This window comes from Syngnathus leptorhynchus, chromosome 1 (genome assembly GCF_054491065.1).
Source record: "Syngnathus leptorhynchus isolate UIUO chromosome 1, UIUO_Slep, whole genome shotgun sequence".
Lineage (NCBI taxonomy): Eukaryota > Metazoa > Chordata > Actinopteri > Syngnathiformes > Syngnathidae > Syngnathus > Syngnathus leptorhynchus.
The window spans coordinates 21,611,174-21,635,611 of NC_141195.1; the positions used below are offsets into that span (position 1 = coordinate 21,611,174).

General features: G+C 43.7%; 1 protein-coding gene and 1 long non-coding RNA gene across 5 annotated transcripts in view; one reads left to right on the plus strand and one right to left on the minus strand.

The window, feature by feature from the left end:
* Positions 1–24,438, plus strand: part of LOC147062675 (uncharacterized) — a 75,711-nt gene that overhangs the window by 7,676 nt on the left and 43,597 nt on the right. The window contains exon 3 of one of the 3 annotated variants that reach the window (XR_015067558.1): positions 21,458–21,636. The exons of the other annotated variants lie outside the window; for them this stretch is intronic. This is a non-coding gene — a long non-coding RNA (uncharacterized LOC147062675). Of the gene's footprint in view, positions 1–21,457; positions 21,637–24,438 lie in introns of those variants that run through there. 3 annotated transcript variants of the gene reach the window in all.
* Positions 7,656–24,422, minus strand: LOC147062676 (prospero homeobox protein 1-like). Of its 2 annotated transcripts, XM_085923746.1 has the most exons (7): positions 24,256–24,422; positions 22,776–23,165; positions 21,443–22,009; positions 20,148–21,368; positions 17,283–17,390; positions 13,367–13,561; positions 7,656–8,871 (listed from the first exon to the last, which is right to left on the minus strand). In XM_085923746.1, exons 2-7 carry the CDS (start codon positions 23,109–23,111, stop codon positions 8,686–8,688), a joined length of 2,613 nt encoding a protein of 870 aa, XP_085779872.1. In that variant the 5' UTR covers positions 23,112–23,165; positions 24,256–24,422; the 3' UTR covers positions 7,656–8,685. The 2 variants fall into 2 exon arrangements, with proteins under 2 accessions (XP_085779872.1, XP_085779880.1); XM_085923754.1 differs by lacking the exon at positions 24,256–24,422 and having other exon boundaries at positions 22,776–23,519.

Consider the following 24,438-nt stretch of genomic DNA (forward strand, 5'->3'; position numbering starts at 1 on the left):
GCGGCGATTACATAAGAAGCAGAGCGCCATCATAACTGGAAGCATCTTCTAAACTGATAAGATCTGACTTCCCAAACCCAATGCTCTGTTCTCCGACTTTCTTTCTTTTTTCTTTCTCCATAAGAAAAGGATGAAGCGACCCAAGCTGACTGTGATGCTTTCATCCAATCTTTTTTTGTCTGTGTATTCCTGGAGGAATAAAAAGCCAGCCATCCATCAGCTGTCCGTCATCTGTGTTGTGTGTGTTTAAAACACGCAGCCTCACTGCAAATCCAAGCAGACACTGCTGAGCATAGCTGTCAGAATTGCGTGACAAAAAGCAGAATATCGCCAAGCATTGGCTTGGGCTCTCAGCTGATTGTGATTTATAGACTGACCTCTTTGCTGGCACCGATAGGGATCACAACAGATCACCGAGGCCCCCTGGTGGCTCATAATTTCAATCCTCTTTCGAGTTGCACCAGAAGATGGAAAAATGTGGGTGGGAATTGTAACGCAATGTCCTCAAATTACCTCGAAAATACTCTTGTTATTTCATAATAATATTTTACTTGGGCTCAAGATATGCACTGTGACACAGAATGTGTGATGTCATGTTAAACGCGTGACGCTTGGGCAATCAGAAGATATTCTGGTCTCTGATGACACCTGCTGAAGACTGTCAGAACTGCACATTGATTCATTTGCTGTACCGATTGTGTCCATTGGTGTTGTGGCTCACTGATGTCAATTCTAGCTGGTTTTGGGACTGGCGGGATCTACTGTAGATTACATCCTGGTCAAAACACTACCAGATTAAAAAAAATAAAAAATTGCATCTCTTTGTAGTTGACTTCATTACTACCTGGCATGTTGTGGCACAACATGGTATTACTTTTTATATTGATCTCAGATGCTGCATGAGTGAAATACAACAATGGGGGCCATCGCAGCTTTTTTTTTTTACGTACCAATTTAGGTGTAAAATAAATGGACCTCATTGTTTTTGCGTGTTTATTTTGTACCACAAGAGGGTGCTGTTGTCTTTTTAAATATAGTTTGCAATAATGTCAGTTACTGTGTGTGTGGTCCTATTGGTGATCAGATCACAATACTGTACAAATGTAGTCAGACGCGCATTTGCACCTATGGATGATTGAAGTTCTTGCCGGCAGCCATGTTTGGCTATCTAAGCCCATCTGACCAGGTTTGGTCTGCTTGTATCTTCCTTTAATTGTTGTGGGATTGGATAGAAAGAATCGCACAAGATTTAACTCTCATCCACTCAACGCATAAGCTATCTCAGCAATTAAATTTTTCTAATGTAAAGATTTTTTGCTTTTTTTTTTATGCTATTAAGATAAAAGAAGGGAGGAGGGGAGTTGTGGGGGATCAATTTGCAAATGTTACAAATGTCCTCCTTTTGATCAATACATGGTTGACAGTGTATTCTCTCTTTGTCTTGGTTTTACTTTTGCTCTACTTTTCCCCTGGAGCTAACCCCCCACACTCCTCTCCATCATCACACTCAAGGCCTTAACACTTTAAGGCCTCAAATATTTGGAATGTTTCACTGCTGGGGGCTCGCTGAGCATGTGGGCAAATTGTTAAATCCATGATGGATTATAATGTCCAGATTGTCATTTTGAATTATAGAGCGAGATAAGGAAAATATGAGCACAATCACAATAATAGGTAGATTTAGTCGGCAAGATGCTGCATTCTAATGAAAAAGGGAGAAAGTTTTGTGCGTGTGTGTGTGTGTGTGTGTGTTTTGCAGGTCACCGCTAGTGTTTTTTTTTTTTTTTTTTGCAGCAGTTTCAAACAATGAAATTGTGCTATTGTGTAAAACATAAATTAAAAAGAGAATATCAAACTTTATGCAAACAAATTACTGCAAAAAATATTCAATATTGAAACAGAGATTTTTTAATGATTCTCTGAATTATGAGGCCTGCTCCATGTTTTAAAAGAGGGGCAACAAAATACCAGGAAAGTTGAGAAAGCTCATAAAACACCTGTTCGGAATTTTCCACAGGTCTATTGGAAACAGGTGAATGTCACAACTGCGTAGAAAAGGAAAAGTCCTGAAAGGCGGAAGGAAGGCTAAAACGTTCAGAACATGCTCTTATTTCTCAACAGGAATGAATAATGTATTTTTTTTCTATGTTTTTCCCTTCAGTTGTCTTAAAAAAAATAAAATAAAGTATATTTTGTGTCTCCAAGAGTAATACCTTGCAGTTTTTCTTCAAATCCAGCAACTTTATTTTATTTGCGGTGTTTGTCTTGAAGATTGGTGTTCTTTACTGTCCATTTTACTGCAAGTGGTCTGTCTGTAAATCCTCAAGTGATTTAGAGTGGCGGCACACGCCAACCAGAGAGCTTAACCTTCTTTTAACCCCAATAAGACTCCTGGCTTTTCCCCTTCAACCCCATTGTTTGCAACCAACTGCTGACAGTTGACAGGTGTGTGTGGGTTTTTTTTTTTTTTTTTGGGGGGGGGGGGGGGTGGGAGGCATCTTTTTCTTATTGCATTCCTCCAGCGGATTTCTCAGTAAACCTTGACCACACATGTTCAAAGAGTCGACACAGATGTGTGTGTATTGTATGTTCTACATGCGTTATTTTATTTACATTCAGATCAACAAGTGTGTGCGTGTGTGTGTGTTTGTGTTATCCTCCGAGTGAGCCGACACCGCTGCCAGTGTGTCACCCGCTTATTTATAGCAGCCGTCTTTGTGACAAGGCTATCTGTTTCTTGATGAATTAAATTCCTCTGCCCGCCTGGGCTTCTCAACAATGGGAACACCTTGAGATTAAAAGAATATTCCAAGGCACGCAGCTGCCTGGCTTGTCAACTTCCTGTCACTGGAGGATGTACATTCCGAGACGCAAAGTGGCATTTCCACCCTGTCGGCCAACTGAATTGTAAATTTAAAAAAAATTATCAAAAGGATCAGCCTAAAAGTAATTCATTTTCTGCTGAATAAAATACATATAAAGGGAATGCATTAATGTTATCTTAATGAATTAATTCATAATTTAAAATGTAAAGTAATGTATGAAATAGCCATTAACTGATATGTAGAAAAAAATCTTAAACTTTCGTACTGACTGTAAATAATAAAAATGATAATAATCTTTCACTCTGTGTGACTTTTCAGTTTTCTGCAACACTGAACAAAGTAGCCTCTCAGTTCCAATACTTTTGCTCAAATAAGATTGACACACACAGCAGCCTAAAAAGCTGTCATGCACTTAAATTAGCACACAACTAACTTCCACGGCGGGAAAAAAACACAATGACAGAACGACCGAGATCAAAATGGAACCGCCTTGCGTGGTTAATGTGTGCACTGATGTGTGTGTGTGTGTGTGTGTGTGTGTGTGTGTGTGTATTTGCACAAGCTGATAGAACCCCTGGTATCCCTGAAAGGCTCTTATTGATGGACTTTACGCCCTAATTGGACATGTGGCACGTGGCTGACACACTTCCTCTGTGTTTTCAAACTGTATGGATGAATGTGTGTGTGTGTGTGTGTGTGTGTGTGTGTGTGTGTGTGTGTGTGTGTGTGTGTGTGTGTGTGTGTGTGTGTGTGTGTGTGTGTGTGTGTGTGTGTGTGTGTGTGTGTGTGTGTGTGTGTGTGTGTGTGTGTGTGTGTGTGTGTGTGTGTGTGTGCTCAGATGTTGAAATGTGCATTAAGAGAGTACAATCCCCCTTTATCTGCTCCGCATGGGGTAATATTGATTTTTAACTCTTCCCTCTGCTGGACAAATTTGACCATCCCAGGGTGCCTTCATCGATGCCGCTGGCATATCCATCTTTGACTCATGTCAAATTTCAAGCTTTGATTTCTGTTTCCCTAAAACTGTTTTACTGTTGAACTTTTTTTTTGTGGAACAATAATTCTCAATCATCTGCAATACTTCAATCGAATTCTTTGATGTGAACGTGTTTGGCATTTTTTTTAATAGCCATGGTAATGTCAAGCACACACACAAGGACACACACACACACAAGCACACACACTAGTGAACATCTGGCCTGTCATGATTGGCTGCAAAATATTTCTGGATTTAACAATTGAAAATGTCTTGGCATGTTATGAAATTGTTTGTGTGAGTATTTGTGTGTTTGTCTGGAATGTGCAAATGGGCATTGATAGACAATTATGTAGCTCTCGTGCGTGTGGAAATTGAGTGTGTGTGTGTGCGCGTGTGTGTGTGTGTGTGTGTGTGTGTGTGCGTGCGTGCGTTTGCGTGTGCGCGCTGGGAGCTTTTACTTCCCACCATTAGCTTCAAATCCTGTTTTTGAGCAGGCGGCTGATTCTTCCCTCGATTACTATTCCGGCATCATCTCGTTTATGGAGTACCATTGTTTTATCGCTCTGTTTGTACCTTCTGCTTTCTCATTTCCCCCTTTTGCTGAAGTCGCGTCATTTCTTTGCCTACAGTTCCTAATAGCTAGTCGGGTCCGCTGAGAGGTAGTTAGAGTCCTTCATCTTTTTTAGTTTTTGGCTTAACATGTTTTCTTTTCAGCCTCCCTCCCGGCCTGCGAGGGGCTGGCCCTCATCTGCAACATCCGCCCGGCTGCGGGCGGTGGAAGATTCGACAGGGTTGTTAAAAGTGTTGTTAAGAGAGTGGCTGGCAGCTGTTCCCGACAGGTTGGGGATGGAAGGGCAGATGGTGTTTGATTAGCGAGCAGACTGCTGATTGAATGAGAGGAGAGAGGGAGCACGCTTGTGTCGAGGAAGGATACAGGGGGGGGGGGGGTGGAGAAAGATGCAGGGGGCGATAGGGAAGGAAGGAAGGAGGGAGGTTGAAGGAAAGAAGGAAGGAGGATGGGTGGAGATGCAGGACAGGGGAGGAGGAAGGAAAAGTGGAGTAAAGTGATTCCCAATTTATTGAGGGGGCTGGCCCACCTCCACATAGTGAAAATGGCAATAATTAAAGCCATAATTTGAAAAAAAAAAAAACTACACAGCGCATTTGATACATAAGGCAACCTGGTGTGCTTCACATAGCCAAAAAAAGCCTGACACCTAAAAGCATCTGCAAACAAAAGTAGCCCATTCAAATGACTTAAGGAACGTACAGTTAAATGTTTTTGCAAACAAGACATTGAAAAGCAAAGGCCCAAAATAAAAAGGAGTTTTCTGAAATTATTGGACTTTTTAGTGAAATTGATTTTAAGAATGCTTAATGGAACAGTGCGTAGAATTTCTTTTTTTTTTTTATGTTAATTTTTAAAACCTAATAATTTCAATAATATCCCCCTTAAAATATTCCATCACATCAATGATTTTTTTTTTTTTTTTTTAATCTAATCATAGGCTAATTACATTTGCACCTCTGCTGAATAAATCTGTGATGGTGATGAAAAATGCATGTGTCTAACTTAGGCCTTGCATTCTATTAGTCCACCACTAGGTGGCAAGTGAATTTTACACACCGTACCTTTAAATACCTTCATTGCGGGAATGTACAAAAAAAAAGCAAAGTTTTTAACCTGGATTTAAAATATACTTTAAGTTGTCTTTCTTTCTATTGGCAGCTTATTCCATTTGCGTGCAGCATAACAGCTAAATGCTGCTTCACCATATTTACTTCAGCATCACTTTAAATGTAGTTGTTGTTTTTTTAGCCAGTGGAAAGCATTAAGGATCATGAGATATAAAATGGAAAAAAGTTTTTTTTATCGTAGAAGTCTGATTGGGGAGGAAAGAAGAGAGATGTAGGGAAGGAAGGAAGGATGGCTTGAGGTAGTAATGAATGGAAAAGAGATGCGGTAGGGGGTGCTGCTGCGTGTTCCGGGATAGCAAACAGCTGCCACAGGGCAACAACCGATGCATTTGGGTGTCATCGTTGAGTATTGAAGCAAATAAACCCGCAGCGCCGGCTGATTGCAGTGTGCTCGGCAAGCCCAAACCGCCGGTCCGGTTCCCATCGCTCGGCTATTGGACTTTCCCCGTCCTTTACTTTTGATTCTCTTTTGAGTCTTTGGGTGCTTACGAGTCAATGTTGGCAAGTGCTGCGTCCGTTTAGAAGTTTCGCCACCTCCATTTTCAAAACAGGTCACTTTCTGGAACTCGGCCTCTCCCCATAAGAGTGGCCCACAAACTACAGTATCATGCCATCTCTGTTGATACTGTGTGTGTGTGTTTGTGTGTGATTGACAATGAAATAATCAGCAGGCCAACACAAACACAGCTGTTTTATTGTTGCTCTGTTCAGATGTGCTTTAACAGGCAGACGGTGAGAGAAAGAGAGCGAGCGAGGAGAGAGAGATGAAACAGAACAAAAGATGCAGCCACCCACCCACCTCGGGTTTAGTCCGTCCCACTCTTTGGCACACGGCAAGCCCCTCATCCCGCTCCGTCTGTGCGTTTTATCGTCTTTACAAGTGCTTCTGCAGTCACGGCCCGATACTCCTCTTAGCCAGTCTAGGTCGGCGTGCGTGCGGACCTCCGCCAACGCCAAATTATTCAGCGCAGAGTGAAATAAATCTGAATCCTCATCCAGATCCGGTCCATAATGGTTCCCACTTCGACCTGACTTGAGTGGAAATTGCTTTCTTGGTTTTTGCACATATTCACACGACACCGGCAGAGGTAACAGTCGGTTGCTGATGCCACACTTTTTGTCTTTTAGCGCCTCTTGGATTCGTGCCACTTTTCTTACCTTGCAGTGTAGCGCCGTTAATTGTGAAACCTCAGGGAACATCAGGATGTACAATTTACCGTACAAATTTGGTTTGACTCAACTTTTCATTTCTAACATAAGGATTGAGAGAATGTGTCCAAACTCTGACAGGGGCTATGAAGTCACAGATTTTTCTGTTTGCTGCTTCATTGCCACACCAAAGGTCAAAGGCTGGACCCAGAACAGTTTTTTTCTTCTGGTTTTGACCTATTTTTGCGTTGTTACATAAATACAGTCTGAACAGCTCAATTCCAAATTTTTTTTTTTTTTATCTTCAAATCTCACCTGAGTCACTTTCATATGTGTTCCTATATAATCGATCTTGACGTCCAAAATGCGCACCATGTGTGGGGGGGGGGGATTGTAAGATCGAATCTACAACATTGTGTTAAGTAATAGTATTGATTAAATTAATCCCACTTGAAACACAAAGCATAAGTGGACCTTTACTTAGAGAGCAGTAATTCAGCCACACGACCGATTCTTCTATTACGCGTGGAAAAATCCGAATTGTTTCTTGAGATTTATGAGATGAGCATTGTGTTTATTCAATGAATTGCTGGCACTTGAGGCCTGCTGGCGGTTTGGCGCCATGTTCTGAAGGAGCCTTGCAAAGGTGCGGACAGCAAAAAAAAACAACATTGGGGAAGCTGCTGGGTATCAAGGGCAGACGGGCCATGTGTGTCCTCACATGTGCGTCCGCAAGCGTGTGCGCGCATGTGCGTGTCCTGCCCCTGCGTCTTTGTACTAGCTAATCTAGGCGTCAGCAGCTTTTTGAGGCTTTTGTGCTGACAATAATCACAGCGCGCTCCTCTTTTCAATTCATCAGCAACAACAAGGAGGGATCACATGTCCTAATGGAGCGAGTACGACACAGTTAAAGTGGCCATCATGTTGCTTGGTTACTGCTCGCTTGGATGGTCAATGCCACAAAATAAAACATACTCCATTTTTTTTTTTTTTTTGGTCAATAATTTATTTTTAGGTTGCAGTGAGACGGGACGACTAAACGAGAGGTCCAATCCGTAGCAAGCTTTAATTAGAATAATTAACTTCAGAACAATATTAACAGCAATTATTATCATAAATAAAACAGAATGGTCAGAATTGTGAAAACATTGAAGAAGTGAATGTTTCCCTGCTGTTGAAAATGTTACGCGTGACCCTTTCAGATTTTTTGACTCCTGTGAAGGCCCAAAGTAGAAATTTAAACATTGGAACCAGTGAGCAGGAAGTCATTGTGAAAAATTCAGGAAGGAACCGGCAGAAACAGGAATGATTGTTGCGATAAATCTTGGTGTCCAGTAAACACTTCAATACAGCAGATCCACTTTTCACTTCAAGGATGCCCTCAGGTCTTTTTGATTGAATATAAAATAGAAAGCCAACTCATACGTTCATGTTTGAAAAGAACATTTAACAAATGAAGCCGCACACACACAAAATACGACAGGCTTCCTAACGTGTAACCCGACGGATCACGGTTGTGTCGGACCGCAATATACCGAGAACAAACACCCATCAAAATATCGCCGCACCGAATGAGACGAACAGAATGTAAACGTAGAAGGGAAATGAATGAAGGCTTTTGTGGGAATGCTACGGAGCTTCACTAATCAGGAAGTGCATGTTGGCGTGCATGGGAAAGGAAAGCAAAAATACAGAAACATCACTTTTTTTTTTTCCTCATACATGTTCGTGACACTTAAAAACAGCCACAATAAAAAGATCTTTTTATATATATATATATATATATATATATATGTATGTATATTAAGTTTTTTATTTCTAGTTGGTTCCATTCAGTGTCCACAAAAAGATGAGGAACATGCATGGACGTCCCAGGAAGAAGTGAATGTCTTCGTGTTCGATAGGAAGAAGGTTGTCTTTCTCCATGACAAACTTCTTGGCATCTCGGGGAACCGTCACGAGCTTCACCCAACGTCGGGTTTAGTTTGTGGCGGGTTCACTGGCCTGGGCTTCCTGCTGCTCGCCCCTTCCTTGCTAGTCATGCAGCAGTTCCTGCAAGCAGTTTGGAGACTTGAAGGTCTCTGGGACTTCGCTGTCTTGCTTGCAGATCACCTTGTAGATCGCTTTTTTCCATGATGGGTCAGCGTCTTTGCCGGCCACGATGGCGTTAAAGAACTCGCGGAGAGTCACCTGGGCTACTTCCAGGAATCGGTCAGGCACCTGCAAGACATAATATAATATAATATAATATATAAATATTGAATTTTTGGCACTTTCCCGTGGTTGGGAAAAATTGTATAATAAATATAAATATTTATATATATTTATTATTATAATATAATAAATATAATAATATAATATAATATAAATATAAATATGTAATGTAATATAATATACAGATAAAGATATTGAGTTACTGGCACTTTCACATGTGGTTGTGAAAATTTTGACACACCTCTTTTGTCTGTGTTAAGAAGTTTATTTATTTATTTTTTGCAAAGTTCTTGTCCTCCACACAATTCCCATTTGTGTGTGTGTGTGTGTTCCTAACAAGCAGAACAATACACAACCTCACACACAGGCATTTTTTCCCCCCCTTGCCCTTCTCCCGGGGGCAAGAACATACAAAGACACTAAACAATCTGACAAGCTTGCCCTGCCTTTTCTCAACCTTTCTGTGTCTCATTTTTGAATCCCAGACAAGGTACACACTCCTAAACACTCCAGCAAAGTGTGTAACCCTGTCACACGTGGCAGGACACGCCAAGGTTAGATGCCACCAGAACGGATGGATTGCCCCCCCCGCCCCACACACACACACACACACACACACACACACACACACACACACACACACACACACACACACACACACACACATAAGCACACTAAATGATTCCCCTGACTCTTGTTCACCACATCCACCGTCTCTCTCTTTTTAGCAGGCCCCTGAAGAGCGCAGTTGTTCCAATGAGGCCCTCTGTCACACAAATGACATGACACATACAAAATAGTATGTCAGACCCATTTTGTGGTTGGACAAGAACCGCGTCCGAGCTCATAAGCAGTTTGCGCCACAAGCATGTCGGGTCCGGCCACTAGGGGGCCTAAATCAAAGAAAAAAAACGATTGCTTCTGGTGTGTGTTTTAATATGGATAATATGGGATACTTCATGCATGAGCGTGAGGCCGGTAGTTGCTTTCATCATCAAAACCACATTATAGATTTTATGGCAAGTACATGGTGTGGTATGTGACCTTTGACATGCTGTCTCCTGACCATCCAGATCCACTTGCTGTTGGTCGTTATTGTTCCATCGCCGTGTTTGTGTGTGTTAGTGTGTGTGTGTATGTGTGTGTGTGAGCATGTGTGTGCGCGTGTGCGTGCAGAGAGACAAGCATCTGCTTCCTTTTTCCTCTTTTGCGCCGTCGCTGCTATCAGGCCTGACTTTCGTCACATTGTGCCGTTTGACCATTTGCGTCTCAAAATGTTGTTGTCTTGCTTTGAAATTTTTCCATTTCCTCACCGGATCAATAATTTTGCTTGTTCAAGGATAATTTTGAGTGATTGTCAGGAATGTATAAATCATGTCTTGTAAGGATGCACCTGCTGTAGACTTATATTGTCCACTTTTTTTTTTTTAATCAAAAAAGCGCTGTAACGGTATTATTCGGAATTCTTCAACAGAGTGCTTGTTATCTTATCATGGCCATTTTCTTGAGCTCCTCAACTGGATTAATTTTGCTTGCGCAATAGCTCTGATTGATTTTTAATCTCCTCTCAGCTTGACAGTTGCTCTTTTTTTCACTTATTGATAATGTTCTGGTTTTCATATTGGTTACCCGTCTAAATCTGAAATATATATATATTTTTTAATTTCATTTCATTTAATGATTATTATTATTATTATTGAATTATTTTTTTTATTAATTTAATAATGAAATTATTTAATGAAAGCTGAATATTGCTCTTAAGTCCAACCCAGAACTTGATTTGACCTCCATTTTTCAATTTTGAATTTTTGATGGCCGTGTACATTGGGATCATCTTCAACCACAGATTTAAGAATGACATCTTTTGAATTGGTTAGTGTGGCCAGCAGGAGTGCTTCCATTAAGACTGCAAATTGTATATTTTGAAGGCTTTTTTCCGTCTTGATAGATGGTTCCTATACATCAGTCGCCTCAGCATCAGCACAAGGACAAGCGGTTAAGTTGCTCTTTGTTCCGAGAGGAAAGGTCTGCTCTGCGTTCTGAGATTGCTTATGTGTGTGTCACCAAAGAGGACAATAGCCCGGGTCATCTGAGCGAGAGGCTGCAGACCACTCGTATCACATGACAGCGGCTCAAGGCCACGTCTTTGTTAGCCGGTCCATTGTCAAAGCTGAGGAGACAGCTGCGGAGGGGAATCACTGTGTACACACACACACACACTCACACAGCAACACATAAACCGTCCCCTCGTGACTCCTCGTGGCTCAGTGACAAAGACGATGCCTTCTTCTTCTTCGTCCCAACTGGAAGACACTCGCACATGCGCGCACACGCACACACGCAGGCAGGCAGGCATTCTCTAAGCAGATCGCTATATTTATAGTGACAGAAACTGGCAGGTGGCTTTGTCTGCAGCAACGTCCGCTGTCTGTCCACTAGCACCACAAAACTTATTCTCAATCTCCGTGGGTTTAATTAGACGACTCGAGACAATGGGCCATTGCGATGGGTGCGTGGAGAAAGAATAGGAAGTGAGCAGATGAATGGATGAATAAGACGAGAGGATAGATGAAAGAGTCAAGTAAGGGAGAAAGGCGTGAGAAGTCGAGAAGTCTTTCATGCGGCACAGTGCTTATGAAATCGGATAGCCCTGAAATGTGACCCCCCCCCTCTCTCTCTCATTTGAAGTCAAAGGGCAGAATTTGTAAATCGCCACACCCACCCTCGGAGGGGACTCGCTCAGATCATCACAAATAAATATCTGTCAAATAAAAGTACACAAGTATCTAAACACGAGCGTACATGTATTTTATTTTATTTTTTAAAGTTGAGAGTATCGTGTTGCCGATGCGGAGTGCAAAGTGCCGCCTCCATTGGCTCGTTGTGCAAATATTTTACAAGTGTTCCCAAACGCCTCGTGCAAGTTAAGGATGTCATGCCCAGTACTGTTGGCAGACTTAACGGAGACTCGTCGGTCTGGTCCCAAAAGAAAAGGAAACATTTCTCTTCCTCTTGGCACTGGCAAGACCTGACACCACAGTGTCCTGGCAAAGAAAATCCCTCAGTCTTTCTTTTTTTTTTTTTTTTTTTTTTGAAGTTGAGACTATTCCCCATTACCTTTCCCTTTCTGCCACCGCCCCCTCCCCACGCCTCCCTCATTAGCTGGCGGCCGAGCTGTAATTAGGACAAAATACTTCCAGAGAAGGGGAGGGCTTGGTCGATGAAGGAGAGTGAGGTGGAAAGGAAAGAAGAGTCATAAAATGTGGCTGGAGAAACGGCAAGTAATTAATGAAGATGCGATAATGACGCCAACATGGATCAAACATAATGAAATATTGTCAGCAGGCCGCCGTTTATGTTAAATGCTGACTCTGCGCGAATGGCGTTAAAAGCCAACACGGTGATACGAACCAGCTTCCCCAAAGCAGGCATCGGACAGGTGAGCTCAGATGCGGAGAGATCCGCCAAAGATGAGCGAGTTTGATAACCCACCAGGAGGAGGACAGAGTCCGAAGGACAATGGGGGGGAGGAGGGGGGGCTGACAGAGGGACAAATCAAGGTGGAAGCGTGATGCTAAATTTGGCTAAAAGGAGAAGACTCCTGTGCACGGCGGAGACTTGCTGAATCGGCCTCGGTTCCGGTTTCACGCCTCCGAGCTTGACAAAGAGAAAGAGTCCCCGGCCGCTAATGTTCCCTCAGGGCGGGCAAAGAAAGGAGGCAGGTGAAGGTGGATGCAGACAGGATAGACGACAAACTCTGGCAGGAACAGATATCTTTCTAGGATTTCTAAAAGGGCAGCTTTATTTCCACGAAAAGGTCTGACAGCCGTTTAAAAAAAAGAGGCTCTTCAAAATAGACCCTCAACCAAGATAATCCATCGACTAAAAATAAGAATCAAAACAAAGTCGGGACATAAATGCGTACACTGAAGTCATCATCCAAATACTCACAGTGGAACGTCGTCTGTTAAAGCGTCCACTCGATAAGTTAAAAAAAAAAAAAAAGAGTTTTTGCTTGTGTGCATAACGCTAATGGTTATCTAAATGCTGCTGATGTTGTGTCAGAGTTTCAAGGCCCTCAGGTCCCCTTCCACTAATATTGGGAGAAGACAAGTGAGGGGGAGAATGTGACTTGCGCAAATCGCTTTGACAAGGACACCCGCGCCTTCAGCGGCGTCCTCTTTCGCCTTGTCGAACACGCACACGCACACACACACAAACATGCAACATCCACACCTCAGCAGAAAATCGGGAGGTGACTGTTGCGTTCCGAACAGCTGACTTGGAGGACGTTTGCAAAAGCCAATTTGTGTAAAACATTCGAGCCAAGCTACTCTCAGCATCCCTGACTTTGTTATTATAATTTTCAAAATCAATGGAAAAAACATTTGAAATATTTTAAGTGGGGCTAAGAATTACTCTTGAGTCAAGTGCAAACTTCCAGGATTTTTTTTCCTCCATACAATATTGTGACAGAACTTGCATGTGTTAGTGGACCTACCTCAAAGTCGTTGGCTTTGTTGTAGTGCATGTTGAGCGCCCGAAATAGTTCGGCGTCGCGGCCCACCGCGAGCTCCTCGACGGCGGTCACTCCCTCGTTGATAGCCTGTCGGGCGTATTTCTCCATCTGGATGTAGTAGAACTCTCGAAAATTGCTGAACCACTTGATCAGCTGGGAGGTGATGCAGCGATTGAACTGCAAACATGGAGAGGAGGGGTCAGAAAAGTTTGACCAAATTCGCCCGATGACATCCTGGAATAATTCTATGCTTTGCTGCAGTACCACAGTTGGCTACTGCAATCGCGACATCAGAGTAATGCGGTACCTTGACTTAATTGGGTCAAGCTCGTGATACATATCAATATCAATCAGTATTCCTCATTGAAATGAATTGAAAATGTCATTCATCTGTTATAGTCACAAAATTCACCGCAATTATTTTTTTGGTTACGTTTCATGAATTTATTTTTGGGCTTATTGCAGGTCTTTCCATATATATATATATATATATATATATATATATATATATATATATATATATATATATATATATATATATATATACACAATTATTTAGGTTTCAACAAATAAATGAATAAAATTAATATAAATTAATATCTAATATATAATTAATATAAAATAATGTAATGTAAAAAATTTAATAATTCAAATTCATTACGTGATTTTTTTTTGTCACGATAACAACTCATCACAACTGTGTGCCTGAGCTGTGTGAGCAAAAAATAAAACCTTGTAATTGGAAAAACTCATAAGTTGGGCCACTGGCAAATCAACGCACTATCGTAACCAAATATTTTATTGCTAAACGGCAAAATGCGCACCTCCGACACTGCAATTTAGCTCATCCCGGTCGCTGCTCTGCATGGGAAACGGGAGGTGACAAATCGCTGAGGGCATGCCATGCCACTTTGTGTTTACAACCAAAAGATGGAACCATCCGGAAAAAAAAAGCGTCAAGTGATGCTTGCACCCACGATGCCCCCCATCACTCACTTTGATGCCAGAAAGCCAAACTTGAAGATCTGCATGCGCTGCAGCTTAGCCCGTTTTGGGGGAAGGCACTTTGAATGTGCACAATCAACATAAATTGTCGGTTGGTTCTTTTTTTGCTGTGGTGTGAAGTGACACACCAGCATGTAATATCCACATCTGCTATCATTAAACGTGAAGAAGCTTCACATTGTTATCTTTGTATAAACATGTACCGTAATTTCTGGACTATATGCCGCACCGAAATATAAGACACACCAGCTAAAATTAGGGGGAAATCCTATTTTGTTCATATATAAGCTGCACGTTTTCCATATATAGGACAATATGCACAAATTATACAATATCATATTATATATACATAAATCATGAAAAGCTCATAGATAAGCCGTACTGGACTTTTTTGTGTGTGGTGGTGTGTGGGGGGGTATTGTTGGCGTTTTTGTTTTTGTGTGCAAATTTTATTTGGTAGAAGAATAGCAGCTCTACTGGACTATAAGCCACAATTTTCTAAGCTTGTGCAAAAAGTAGCGGCTAATGGTCCGGAAAATATTGTGGTTCTCAATAGCTGAGCAAAAGTAGTCGATTTCGGGATCTGACCTGATTTTGAGGCTGTAGTAAGACTGTAGAATTTTATGCCAGTTTCAATTGTAATTAGTGTGCTAAATGCCAATAAGGTTCTGTCTATGAGGGTTTTTTTTTTCCAGTTAAAAAGATATTGTGATTTATGATGGATGTTCAGTCATTGCTTATTGCGCATACCTTAATCACTATGAAATAAAATAATCATTCGGGCACCCCTTGGGTTTGTTCACACTTAAAAACATTTTGTCATCTTTACTGTTAAAATAATTGCTAAAGGAGCTGTTGCCGGTTCACACCCTAATCTTGCCAAATTGGCTTCATAACTCCAATTAGCAAAAAGGAAAAGAGGCAGGCAGGACGCTAATGGATTCCCGGTAAAATGATGTCAGCGACCTCTCAAGGAAAAAAAAAAAAGAAAAAGAAAATCCAGTGTAACGGGGCGGACTACGCGCACGCTCGTCACACCAACCCTCTCTTCCGGGAAACTTGGGTGTGAGATAGGAGTGAGTGTCAAATTAATCCACGTCCCCTCTAGCCTTAACGAGGCCTTAATTGCTCTCGCTTACTCTCTCAAGACGGGATGGCGACAACCTTGAAATCTTCGCGCTCGCATCTGAGTGTCTCCTCAGAAAGAGAGGGCTATTAGCGTTGTCCGTGAATGTGTGTGTGTGTGTGTGTGTGTGTGTGTGTGTGTGTGTGTGTGTGTGTGTGTGTGTGTGTGCGTGCACTCCAACCCGCTTCCCACAACATGGCTCGGTCCGTCATTCTACACAAGAGGCTCATCTTTAAGAAGTGCTTTTCCCAGAGACAAGTCCATTCAAGTCCAATTAGTGTGAGCCATTCAGGGTCCTAATTCCCTTACAGTGAATCTGCCTGATCCTTCGCACACATGCTACTTATTGTTCCCGGGGAGGGAGGGGCGGGCGGGCGAGCGGGACGGCAGCGAAAGCGCGAGTGAGACACTGACCCGGATTTTTGCAAATATGATAATAATGAGGGCAATGAATGCAATGGGACAATGAAGCAACACATGATAAAGTAAAAGGGCAGCCTGGCTCATCACAAATAGGATTAGTTGAGCTCCAGTTTATATTAAATGAAATCATATGCTCCCATAGATACATTTGCCGGATTAACGTGGATTATCTGTCAATTAAAAACAAATTTAACAATAAAATGTTATTTGCATAAAATGCTAATAGGACAGCAGACTATTTTCTTGGAGGATGACGAGGCCTACGATTTTTTAGGTAGTTTTAAACAACAGTTATTGTGTTGTTGAATTAATATCAGAGATGACCAATATCATATTTCCTCCCGAAAATTGTTGCCTAATGTTGCCAATGAATGGGGGTTTTTTTTTCTTCCATTTTTCATCAGTTGCCAACGATTTTGTAATGTATGTTAGCGCATGTGTGTTTATACTTAATGGGCCATCAGTTTCAATCGTGCACACACATGAGCAGCAGGTGAGCTTAGCAACCTAGTGTTTGCCTAGCAACCCCATGTCCCGGCGACCCTTGTTACCATGGCAGCCAACGGGGATGTGGCACTGCCTGGAGGAAGTGGTCACGGCAGATATGAGCCACAGGGCAGCTGGTGTGTGTGTGTGTGTGTGTGTGTGTGTGTGTCTGTGTGTGTGCGTACACACACTCATTTGAATGCCATGTCCCGGATCCACGAAGGAACCGTATGCTCTTTTGCAACAAAACACATCGCAGCCTGTAAACACAAAACAATCAGCGGCTTTGTTTTAAAGCTGCCGTTGTTGTAATTTGTTTATGCCCATCCCCCCCCCCGCTGTCATTTTCTCAGAATTATCAACCCACCCAAACACACACATCACGTGTTAAACTCAGCTTAAGTTAATACATATCATCTTCTTATGTATGATTTAATATTTCATTTTTTGTCGCCCTCCCCCCTCAAAAAAGCTACTTGTAATTTCACAAGTGAAAGCGAAAGTCCTGTGTGTGTGTGTTTTGAATGAGCTGATAAGATGGAGGTTGAGGTCAGGATGGAGGAGGGTGAAACAGTTTGGTGAGAGACAGAGATGCACCCCCCCCCCCCACCCCCACTGCCCGCTTCAGGCCGATTAAGGCCAAAAATTCTAATTGTGCTCCAAACAAGTGACAGACTGGAGCGCCCATCTGCAGCATGTACAAATGCTCAAAGTATAAAATAAATAAATCAAATATACACACAAAATGCTTGATGGATAATTTTCCCATCATGTAGCTGCACACCTGACCACCTTTGCAGCTAAGCCTACAATATATAAGGTTTTCCATGTAAGTGTCCAAAAGAAGTAAGTGCTCACCTTGACATCAGAGAAGAAGATTTTCAGCATGTTGGAGGACGGATAGCGAGTGTAGAAGAACATAAGCTTGGCCTTCTTCAAGTGGTTTGGCGACAAACCCTCTTGGATCTGAAGAGAAGTGTTAAGGTGGCAACAAGCAGTAGTTTATGAGTGTCATATAATACGTACTGCTCCTGGTAAAAATAAAAAAATAAACCAGGATGAAATGAAAGAGTAGAAAATGAGAGGAAGCCAAACTCATGGGTGGATTTTGGAGCCGATGTTGCTTTTTCAGTCTTAATGAAAATTTGTTGACATAGATCGATCATTTTGCCGCCGTCTCGGAATTTATTTCCTGAGCTTCGCATAGATTATTATATCATTATAATTATTTTTTTATTACCAAGTAACTTAACTATCATGCTGATTTACTGAGCTCTCTCTCTGCTTTATAGCTGAAAATAAAATACCATTCTTTTATTACATAATTATAAAAAATAATTATAAAAATATAATAAATAATTATAATATGGAAATAAGTTATTAAAAAAATATACTTCAATTAACAAAATAACATATATACATATAAATAATTATACAAAATAAGTATATAAAATATAAAAAATAATTATAATAATTATTATATTCTAATAAAATAGTTATGAAAAAAAGACACTTCAATTAAAAAAAACAATGCACATGTTTTTGGAGGCAAAACGTAAATTTGTTGTACCCTTTGTTGGGGATGACCAGGATAAAAAGTACGAGTTACACTAAAATGTTACAAACCACTCTCAACTTGCTAGTCCACTTTACTTTTATATTGGATATCTTTGAAAAAGAAAATTTGTCGAGCTTTGTGCCGGTGTGATGGTAAATGTGTGCAAGTTTGTGTATGCACGTGCGCAATGACAGCTGTGCCCCGCCGCTCTGCCATTTTGCCACCACATTAACAGCCCTATAATCTATCAGTGGAGATGAGGCAATCAATGTAACCCCCTGCAAGGTCAATTAGTCCGCACGCACACACACGCACACACAGAGAAGCCCCAGGGGCCCAATATGGCTGCAAATAGGAGAAAGAAAAAAGTTTAGTGTGATAACAGAAAAAAAAAAAAAACATTTTCGTTTTTAGTCTTGCATTTGACAATTCAGACAATTTTTTGTTTTTGTTTTTTTGCACAAATAAGCCACGAGCGAAAGTGGAGGTGAGTCCTGCCCAGTGATTCATCTTTCATTGAGTCGCGGCTACGCTAGTTAACATCAAGCGACACCATTACCTGTTTAACATTCATGCCAACCTGTCACCGTGGGCTGGGCGGATAATACGGCCACGTCTTTCAAGCCTGTTTTAATGTAACAGCTCACAAATTTGCCAAACAGCGTTGCGTTGAAACGATTGTGCGTACGTGCGTGTTACGGTAACTGCTAGCCAGTGAATAAACAAAAGCGACCGCCGATGCGCCTTCCTGTTCTTCATTGTCTCTTTATCATGTGTGTTGATCCTGATGCGCGTTGTTTTGCGATGGGCTCGCCGCATCAGCTGTAACTTGACCTTGCGGCCAGGTGTGTGTGCGCGTGTGTGTGTGCGTGCGTGGGTGGGGTTGAGCGAGCTTACAAGGAAAAGAGGTGGGAGGGGAGCAAATTCATAAATGAATTGAGGACATCTGCTCGGCTAGGCACAAAGGATTAGCGACACACGGACCTGAGTGTTTGTATGCCGTCGTGGTCCAAAGGATCACTTGATGCTGATAGCCCTCGTCTGAGTTTAGTCTTCTGTAGAAGGATAAACTTTATGTTGATTAATATGGCAAAATTGATCAAGGTCAATTTTTATTCTAGTAATTGATGTACATTTTTTTTACTTTTGAGATGCCGTCTTGTATTTTCTATCTTGAGTCTTTAGTGATGTCTTCTGAAAAGCATCTGAGCTTGAGGTGTTTGTTTTTTGCCTTCGAAAGCCGAGTTCTTGGCCAAACATAATCAGAGATAAAAAAAAGTATTTTTTCAATAGTTGTTTTTCCTTGAATGAATGTAAAAGCATTTCAAAACATAACAGCAGGATCAAGAGATCTGATCCCCCCCCCCCCCAAAGAAAAAAAAACATTTAAATCAGCTTTGAAGCAGAACACTGAGATCAAATCATCTGACTGCAAGGAACTCCTCTTTGTAAGGTTCAAAGTCTTCTTTTACTCCCGACTTTGTTCTTCAAACCGCGTCCCGTGTTTGCGGCATGTCAGTGTGACTGTGAGAAGCCCTCTCCATATGAAAGGTTAGGAATGAAAAGATAAACAGCTACCTGCAAACACCTGTCCGCAAGCAAGCACGCTCCGGGGAAAAGGGCGAACATGCATGTGAAAGGAGCAAATGCACGCGCAGCTGCCGAGCAACCCAAAGGCCGACCAATCAAAGTGGCGCTCGCAAGCGGCTCAAGGAGCAAGAGGGCATTGTAAACGTGGATACCTTTTGAAAACTGTCATCAATGAGGCCGAGAGTCTTTTCCTCTCTTTGAAACGTGATTAGCTTTGAGCTGTTGTGTGCAAGGTGTTGACCCAAAGTCCCCCCCCCCCCTCCCCCCTTCCAATCCACCCACCCACTTACTTTGAGCGTCTATGTACAAAGTCTGCGTCATGAAAGCGAACTAACGGCACGAGCTACCCCGGACTTAAAAGAAGTTGAGAGAGCTGTGTGTGACCCGTTTAATCTTCCCCGCTCTTGCAAAACCCGGCCGCACCTCGTTTCATCTTCCCCTTTCGGCACGGGAACAAGAGGAAACCAATTAGCGAGGACTAATTGATATTAAAGACTTAGCGCCGGTGGTGTGGGCAGATGTTAGACCCCGAGACACCTTCCGCAATCACGCACGTCTTGCAGTGAGAAGGATACAGTGCCGCTTGAGTACGGCGAGATGTCGGCCATATCTGCCAGGTCGCCGCATTCCGACTTGATGAGCGACAGGGACAAACCTTCAGGCCCATGTTGACTCGGGGAGCGTTGTCTGTTGTGGTGGTGAGCCAGGTGCCCTCCTCCTAGGGCGGCCATTTTGGTTCTCAGGCTCACAGTTTCACGGGTCGCGTCCATGGAATCTGGTGAGGTGTGGCTGTGGTGGTGGTGGTGGTCCTTGGGCCCCGGGGCGTAACCCGTCCCCCCGCCCAGAGGACCGTGGAAGGGATAGCCCATGAGTGGGAGGGGGAACGGGTGGCGAAAGGACGGCGGGCTGAAGCCGAGAGTGGCTGTGAGAGGCGAGGGGTGGAGGGAGGGGTGGTGAGGAGGAGGAGGAGGCGGCGGAGGAGGAGGTAGAGATGGGTTGTCGTCGCCGTTCCCGCCGCTCTTGCGCACCACCAGCGGCAGCGCCTCCGTTTGATCGTTGGGCGTCGGCACCCCACTGAGCCGGCCGTTCATACCGTTGAACGAGTCCAACGGGCTCGGCACTATGATGTCGCCGAAGCAGTGGAGTCTTTGATTGGAGGTGTGGTAGTTGGAGGTGGGGCTGCCATCGCCGTGGAGATTGAGGGAAAAGGCACCGCCGCCAAAACGATGGTCCGGGGTGAGAGAAGGGAGCGGGCCAAAGGGCAGAGGGCCAGAAGAGGATGAGTTGGAGGAAGAGGAAGGGGCGGCCGGCGTGCTGTGGCAGCCGTGATGGTGGCTGACGGCCCGCTTGGGTGACGAGAAGCCTTTCACGACCGTGTCGACGACTTGCGACACGGCGCAATTTAGCTCCTGCTTCAGTGTCTCCGCTAACTGCCTCCCCCCTTGCCTCTTCATCATCCTCTCCCCGTTCCTCTCCTCATCCTCCTCCTCAGGCCTGCGCACCACATCCTCCTCCATCTCACCATCCATCAAGGCCTGTTGTCGCAGTAGGGCTCGGGCCCGGTCTAGGAACAGACCCGGGTCCAGCTCTGAGAGTTCATCGTGGCGCCGTCGCCCTCTGTCCCTGTGCCTCTCCTCGAGGCCATCAGAGCGGATACTGTCCTCAGAGAAGTTACCGTCCTCATCCCTCTCGCCTCCTCGCTCCGCCTCGCCACTCTCACGGTTTTCCTCCTCTTCCTCCTCCGTCTCGGAGTCGTAGATCTGGTAGAACTTCTCTTGAAGTTGCCGCAGTTGCTTCTGAAGAGGAAAGAGAAGAGGTTGTTGAGATGAGTGTGTCTTCCTACATGCAAGCACCTCTGTTAGTGACTCACCTGCATGTCTTCCAGCTGCAGTTTGAGCTGTCGCCTCTCCTCCTGCCGCTGCTCCTGCCTGGAACACACCAGCTGGGTGAAGCTGTGCTGTTGCTGAGGCAAGCGCTGCTTCCTCTTGTTCTCCCGGTACACCTCGCCAGCGCCGACCCCTCCGGCCCGCGAGGCGGGAGAGCCCAGGAGGGAAGAGGAGCAGTCCGTGCCCCGTCTGCGGCCGTGACTTCCGCCGTCGCCTCTGTGCTCGTTCGGGTTGTCGCGGTTGCTTTCCTGGCTGCGATCGTCGGCGCTGGGCCGCACCAGCGGAGAGTGACTCATACCGCGAATGATGTTTTCCACCCGAGCACGCTTGGCCCGAAGGTGCTCGTCCGACAGCCTGTCTAAGTCAAACGTGGAGAGGGACAGCGGCTGGGCGTGGGAGCCGAGGTTGGAAGGAGGTAGCGCTCGTCCGAATGACGGCGGGGCCGAAGGCGAAAGGCAGTTGGACGGGCTGTCCCGGTCCTGAGAGGAGGAATTGCTGCAGGCATCCTCGGCCTGGATCTCGGAGCCCCCGCTGGACAGACCTCCGCTGCCCTGAAAAATACAACAATCATGGACTGATATTTTCATGGGACAGAATTACGCTTTGTTGGTACAGCTTTTGGAATAGTGTCAATTTGGTGTCACCTCAAAATAACCCAGCACGGCCAAAATGTCTAAACCGCTGGCAAACAAAGTGAGTAGTACACCCCTGAATGAAACTGTACCAATTGCGCCCAAATACCCATTTTCACTTTTGGGTGTCTGTCAAGTGACTGGTTTAGTGTTTCACCCTTAAAAATGCTGGGTTGTTGCAAATTGGGTTGGTGGGTTGACCCAATTCCCTGGGTTGGTCCAATTTTTAACCCAGCGGTTTAAAGAGTATATTGATGTAGTCTAAAAACACATAATAACCCAAATTAAAAAGGGACTGACCCAACTTTTTGGCTTATTTATTTTAATCAAATAATTGGGTCAAATGAATAAGCTAAAAAACACCCCAAAACTGTTTTGACGAATATTCATTTGACTTAATCAAATCATTAGATTAGTGACTTTTTACCCAACATGGGTTGAATTTTGCATTTAGAGCTGCTTTTAGAGATCCCAAATTAACCAATATACACAATAAGAAGTCCCATGAGACCGGGTTACCCAAATTTATTTCAACCAAAACGCTAAAATTAATAACTTACAAGACCCAACAAAATGTGTTGTGGGTTATTCAATTGATTCAACTTTTAGGCTAATGTCTGTTCCCCGAAAGGTTTGGGTTATTCCTGACCTGACTTAGTCATCTCACTTGAAAATGAAAAGGTACCTGGAAGCCCGAGTCACTCCCTCCATTCTTCCCCATATTGTTCTTGAGAAGCTGCGAGATGATAGTCGCCCCGGTGAAAGGCATCATGGCGTCCTCGTACGAGTTGGCCCTCTTCAGTAACTTCCTTAGCACGTTTGATTTCTCTCCATCACCGTTGCCACCACCGTGGCCTCGACCGACCAGCGAGCAATCTCCGTCCCTGTCGGGGCTGTGGGATTGGTTCATGTTGTCCAGGAGGATCCCCGTCACAGCGCCCACCGTCCGTTTCACACCGATGTCCACTCGTCGGCGCTTGGTCTGTCTGGTTAGGAGCGTGGCGCTGTCATGATCAGGCATCACGCAGGGCAGCTACACTGAGCATTACCAGGCGTCCTCTCAAAGGCACTGAGACTGTGCGGAGGGACACAAACACAGTTTACAACTGTCCGTCCATTTTCCGTCCCACTTTGGGTCATGTTGACAGCTGATTACCATTGATGTCGTTTTACTTTTTTAACTGCTCATTTATAATTCAGGAAAGGTTGAAAAACTCTGATCGTTTGTTTAAATTCAATTTATTGCATTTATTAGTCGAGTTCTCAACACTCAGTTTAAAAGCCATCATCTCTTTCAGACTTCTGTCTTTAACACAAACGTTTCTGTGAGGTGTGTGCATGTGTGTGTACAAACAAGCAAACCCACAAGCTTTGTTAACTCACTCACTCACTCACTCACTCACTCACTCACTCACTCACTCACTCACTCACTCACTCACAGGACAGACGTCTTAATAATGAGGTCCCATTGTTGCTCACTTTTCCTTCATGTGCAGCTAAACACACAAAAATATTTTTCTAACACTTCCGCCAATTAAATCTCGCTTTGTATGGCTTTGAAAGCGTATGTGAGAGTGAAGCTATGAATGCGTGAGCTCCCTCATTCGCCCGTGTAGTCGTTTAGAAGTGCGGCAGGACCCGTTTCAGAATCTGAGACAAAATTTTAATTTGCCCATATTTATACAAAAAAAAAGTATAAATTGACTTTTAGTTAAGTTTGAGAAGTAATGTTCATGTTACATTTGGGTTAGGAACTTTACTCATATTTCCACAAACAATAATGTTCTGTATTCCCCTTTTAGCGCAAAATGTTACGAAGTTTAAAAAAAAGTTGAAAAAGGAATAAACCCAGATGAACTTTCAACTTTATCAAGCATTGCATTTGAAGCTCACAAAAACCTCCGCGTTTGATTCCAAGCACGGGGGTCCCACGTACTCTGCCCGAATAGGACTCGCACGCACACTTGACATGCCAGCAGAAATAGTTTGGAAATATTTTCCAAATTTAAACGTAACCTCGTAAAGTTGCCCACCCAAATATAAACCTCGGAACACACGATTAGACACTAAACAAATACAAACACACGCGTGGGCGAGCTGAGCGGGGGGTCAGAGTCCTTAAATGCCCGTAAATCAGGTTGATAGCGGTGCAAGTTTCTACTCACTTGCTTGTCCACCGAGTCGATTCAGCCCAGAAAAGAAACGATCCGATCCGCTGTTGTCTTGTAGGTCGGAGCCGATGAGTGACTGCTACGACGCCGTGACAAGTGTTTGCGAGCTCTCGGGAGGTGAGCGTGTGCGTGCAGGGTGGACCAGAGAAGGCGTGCGTGAAAGGGACAGCTTGAGAG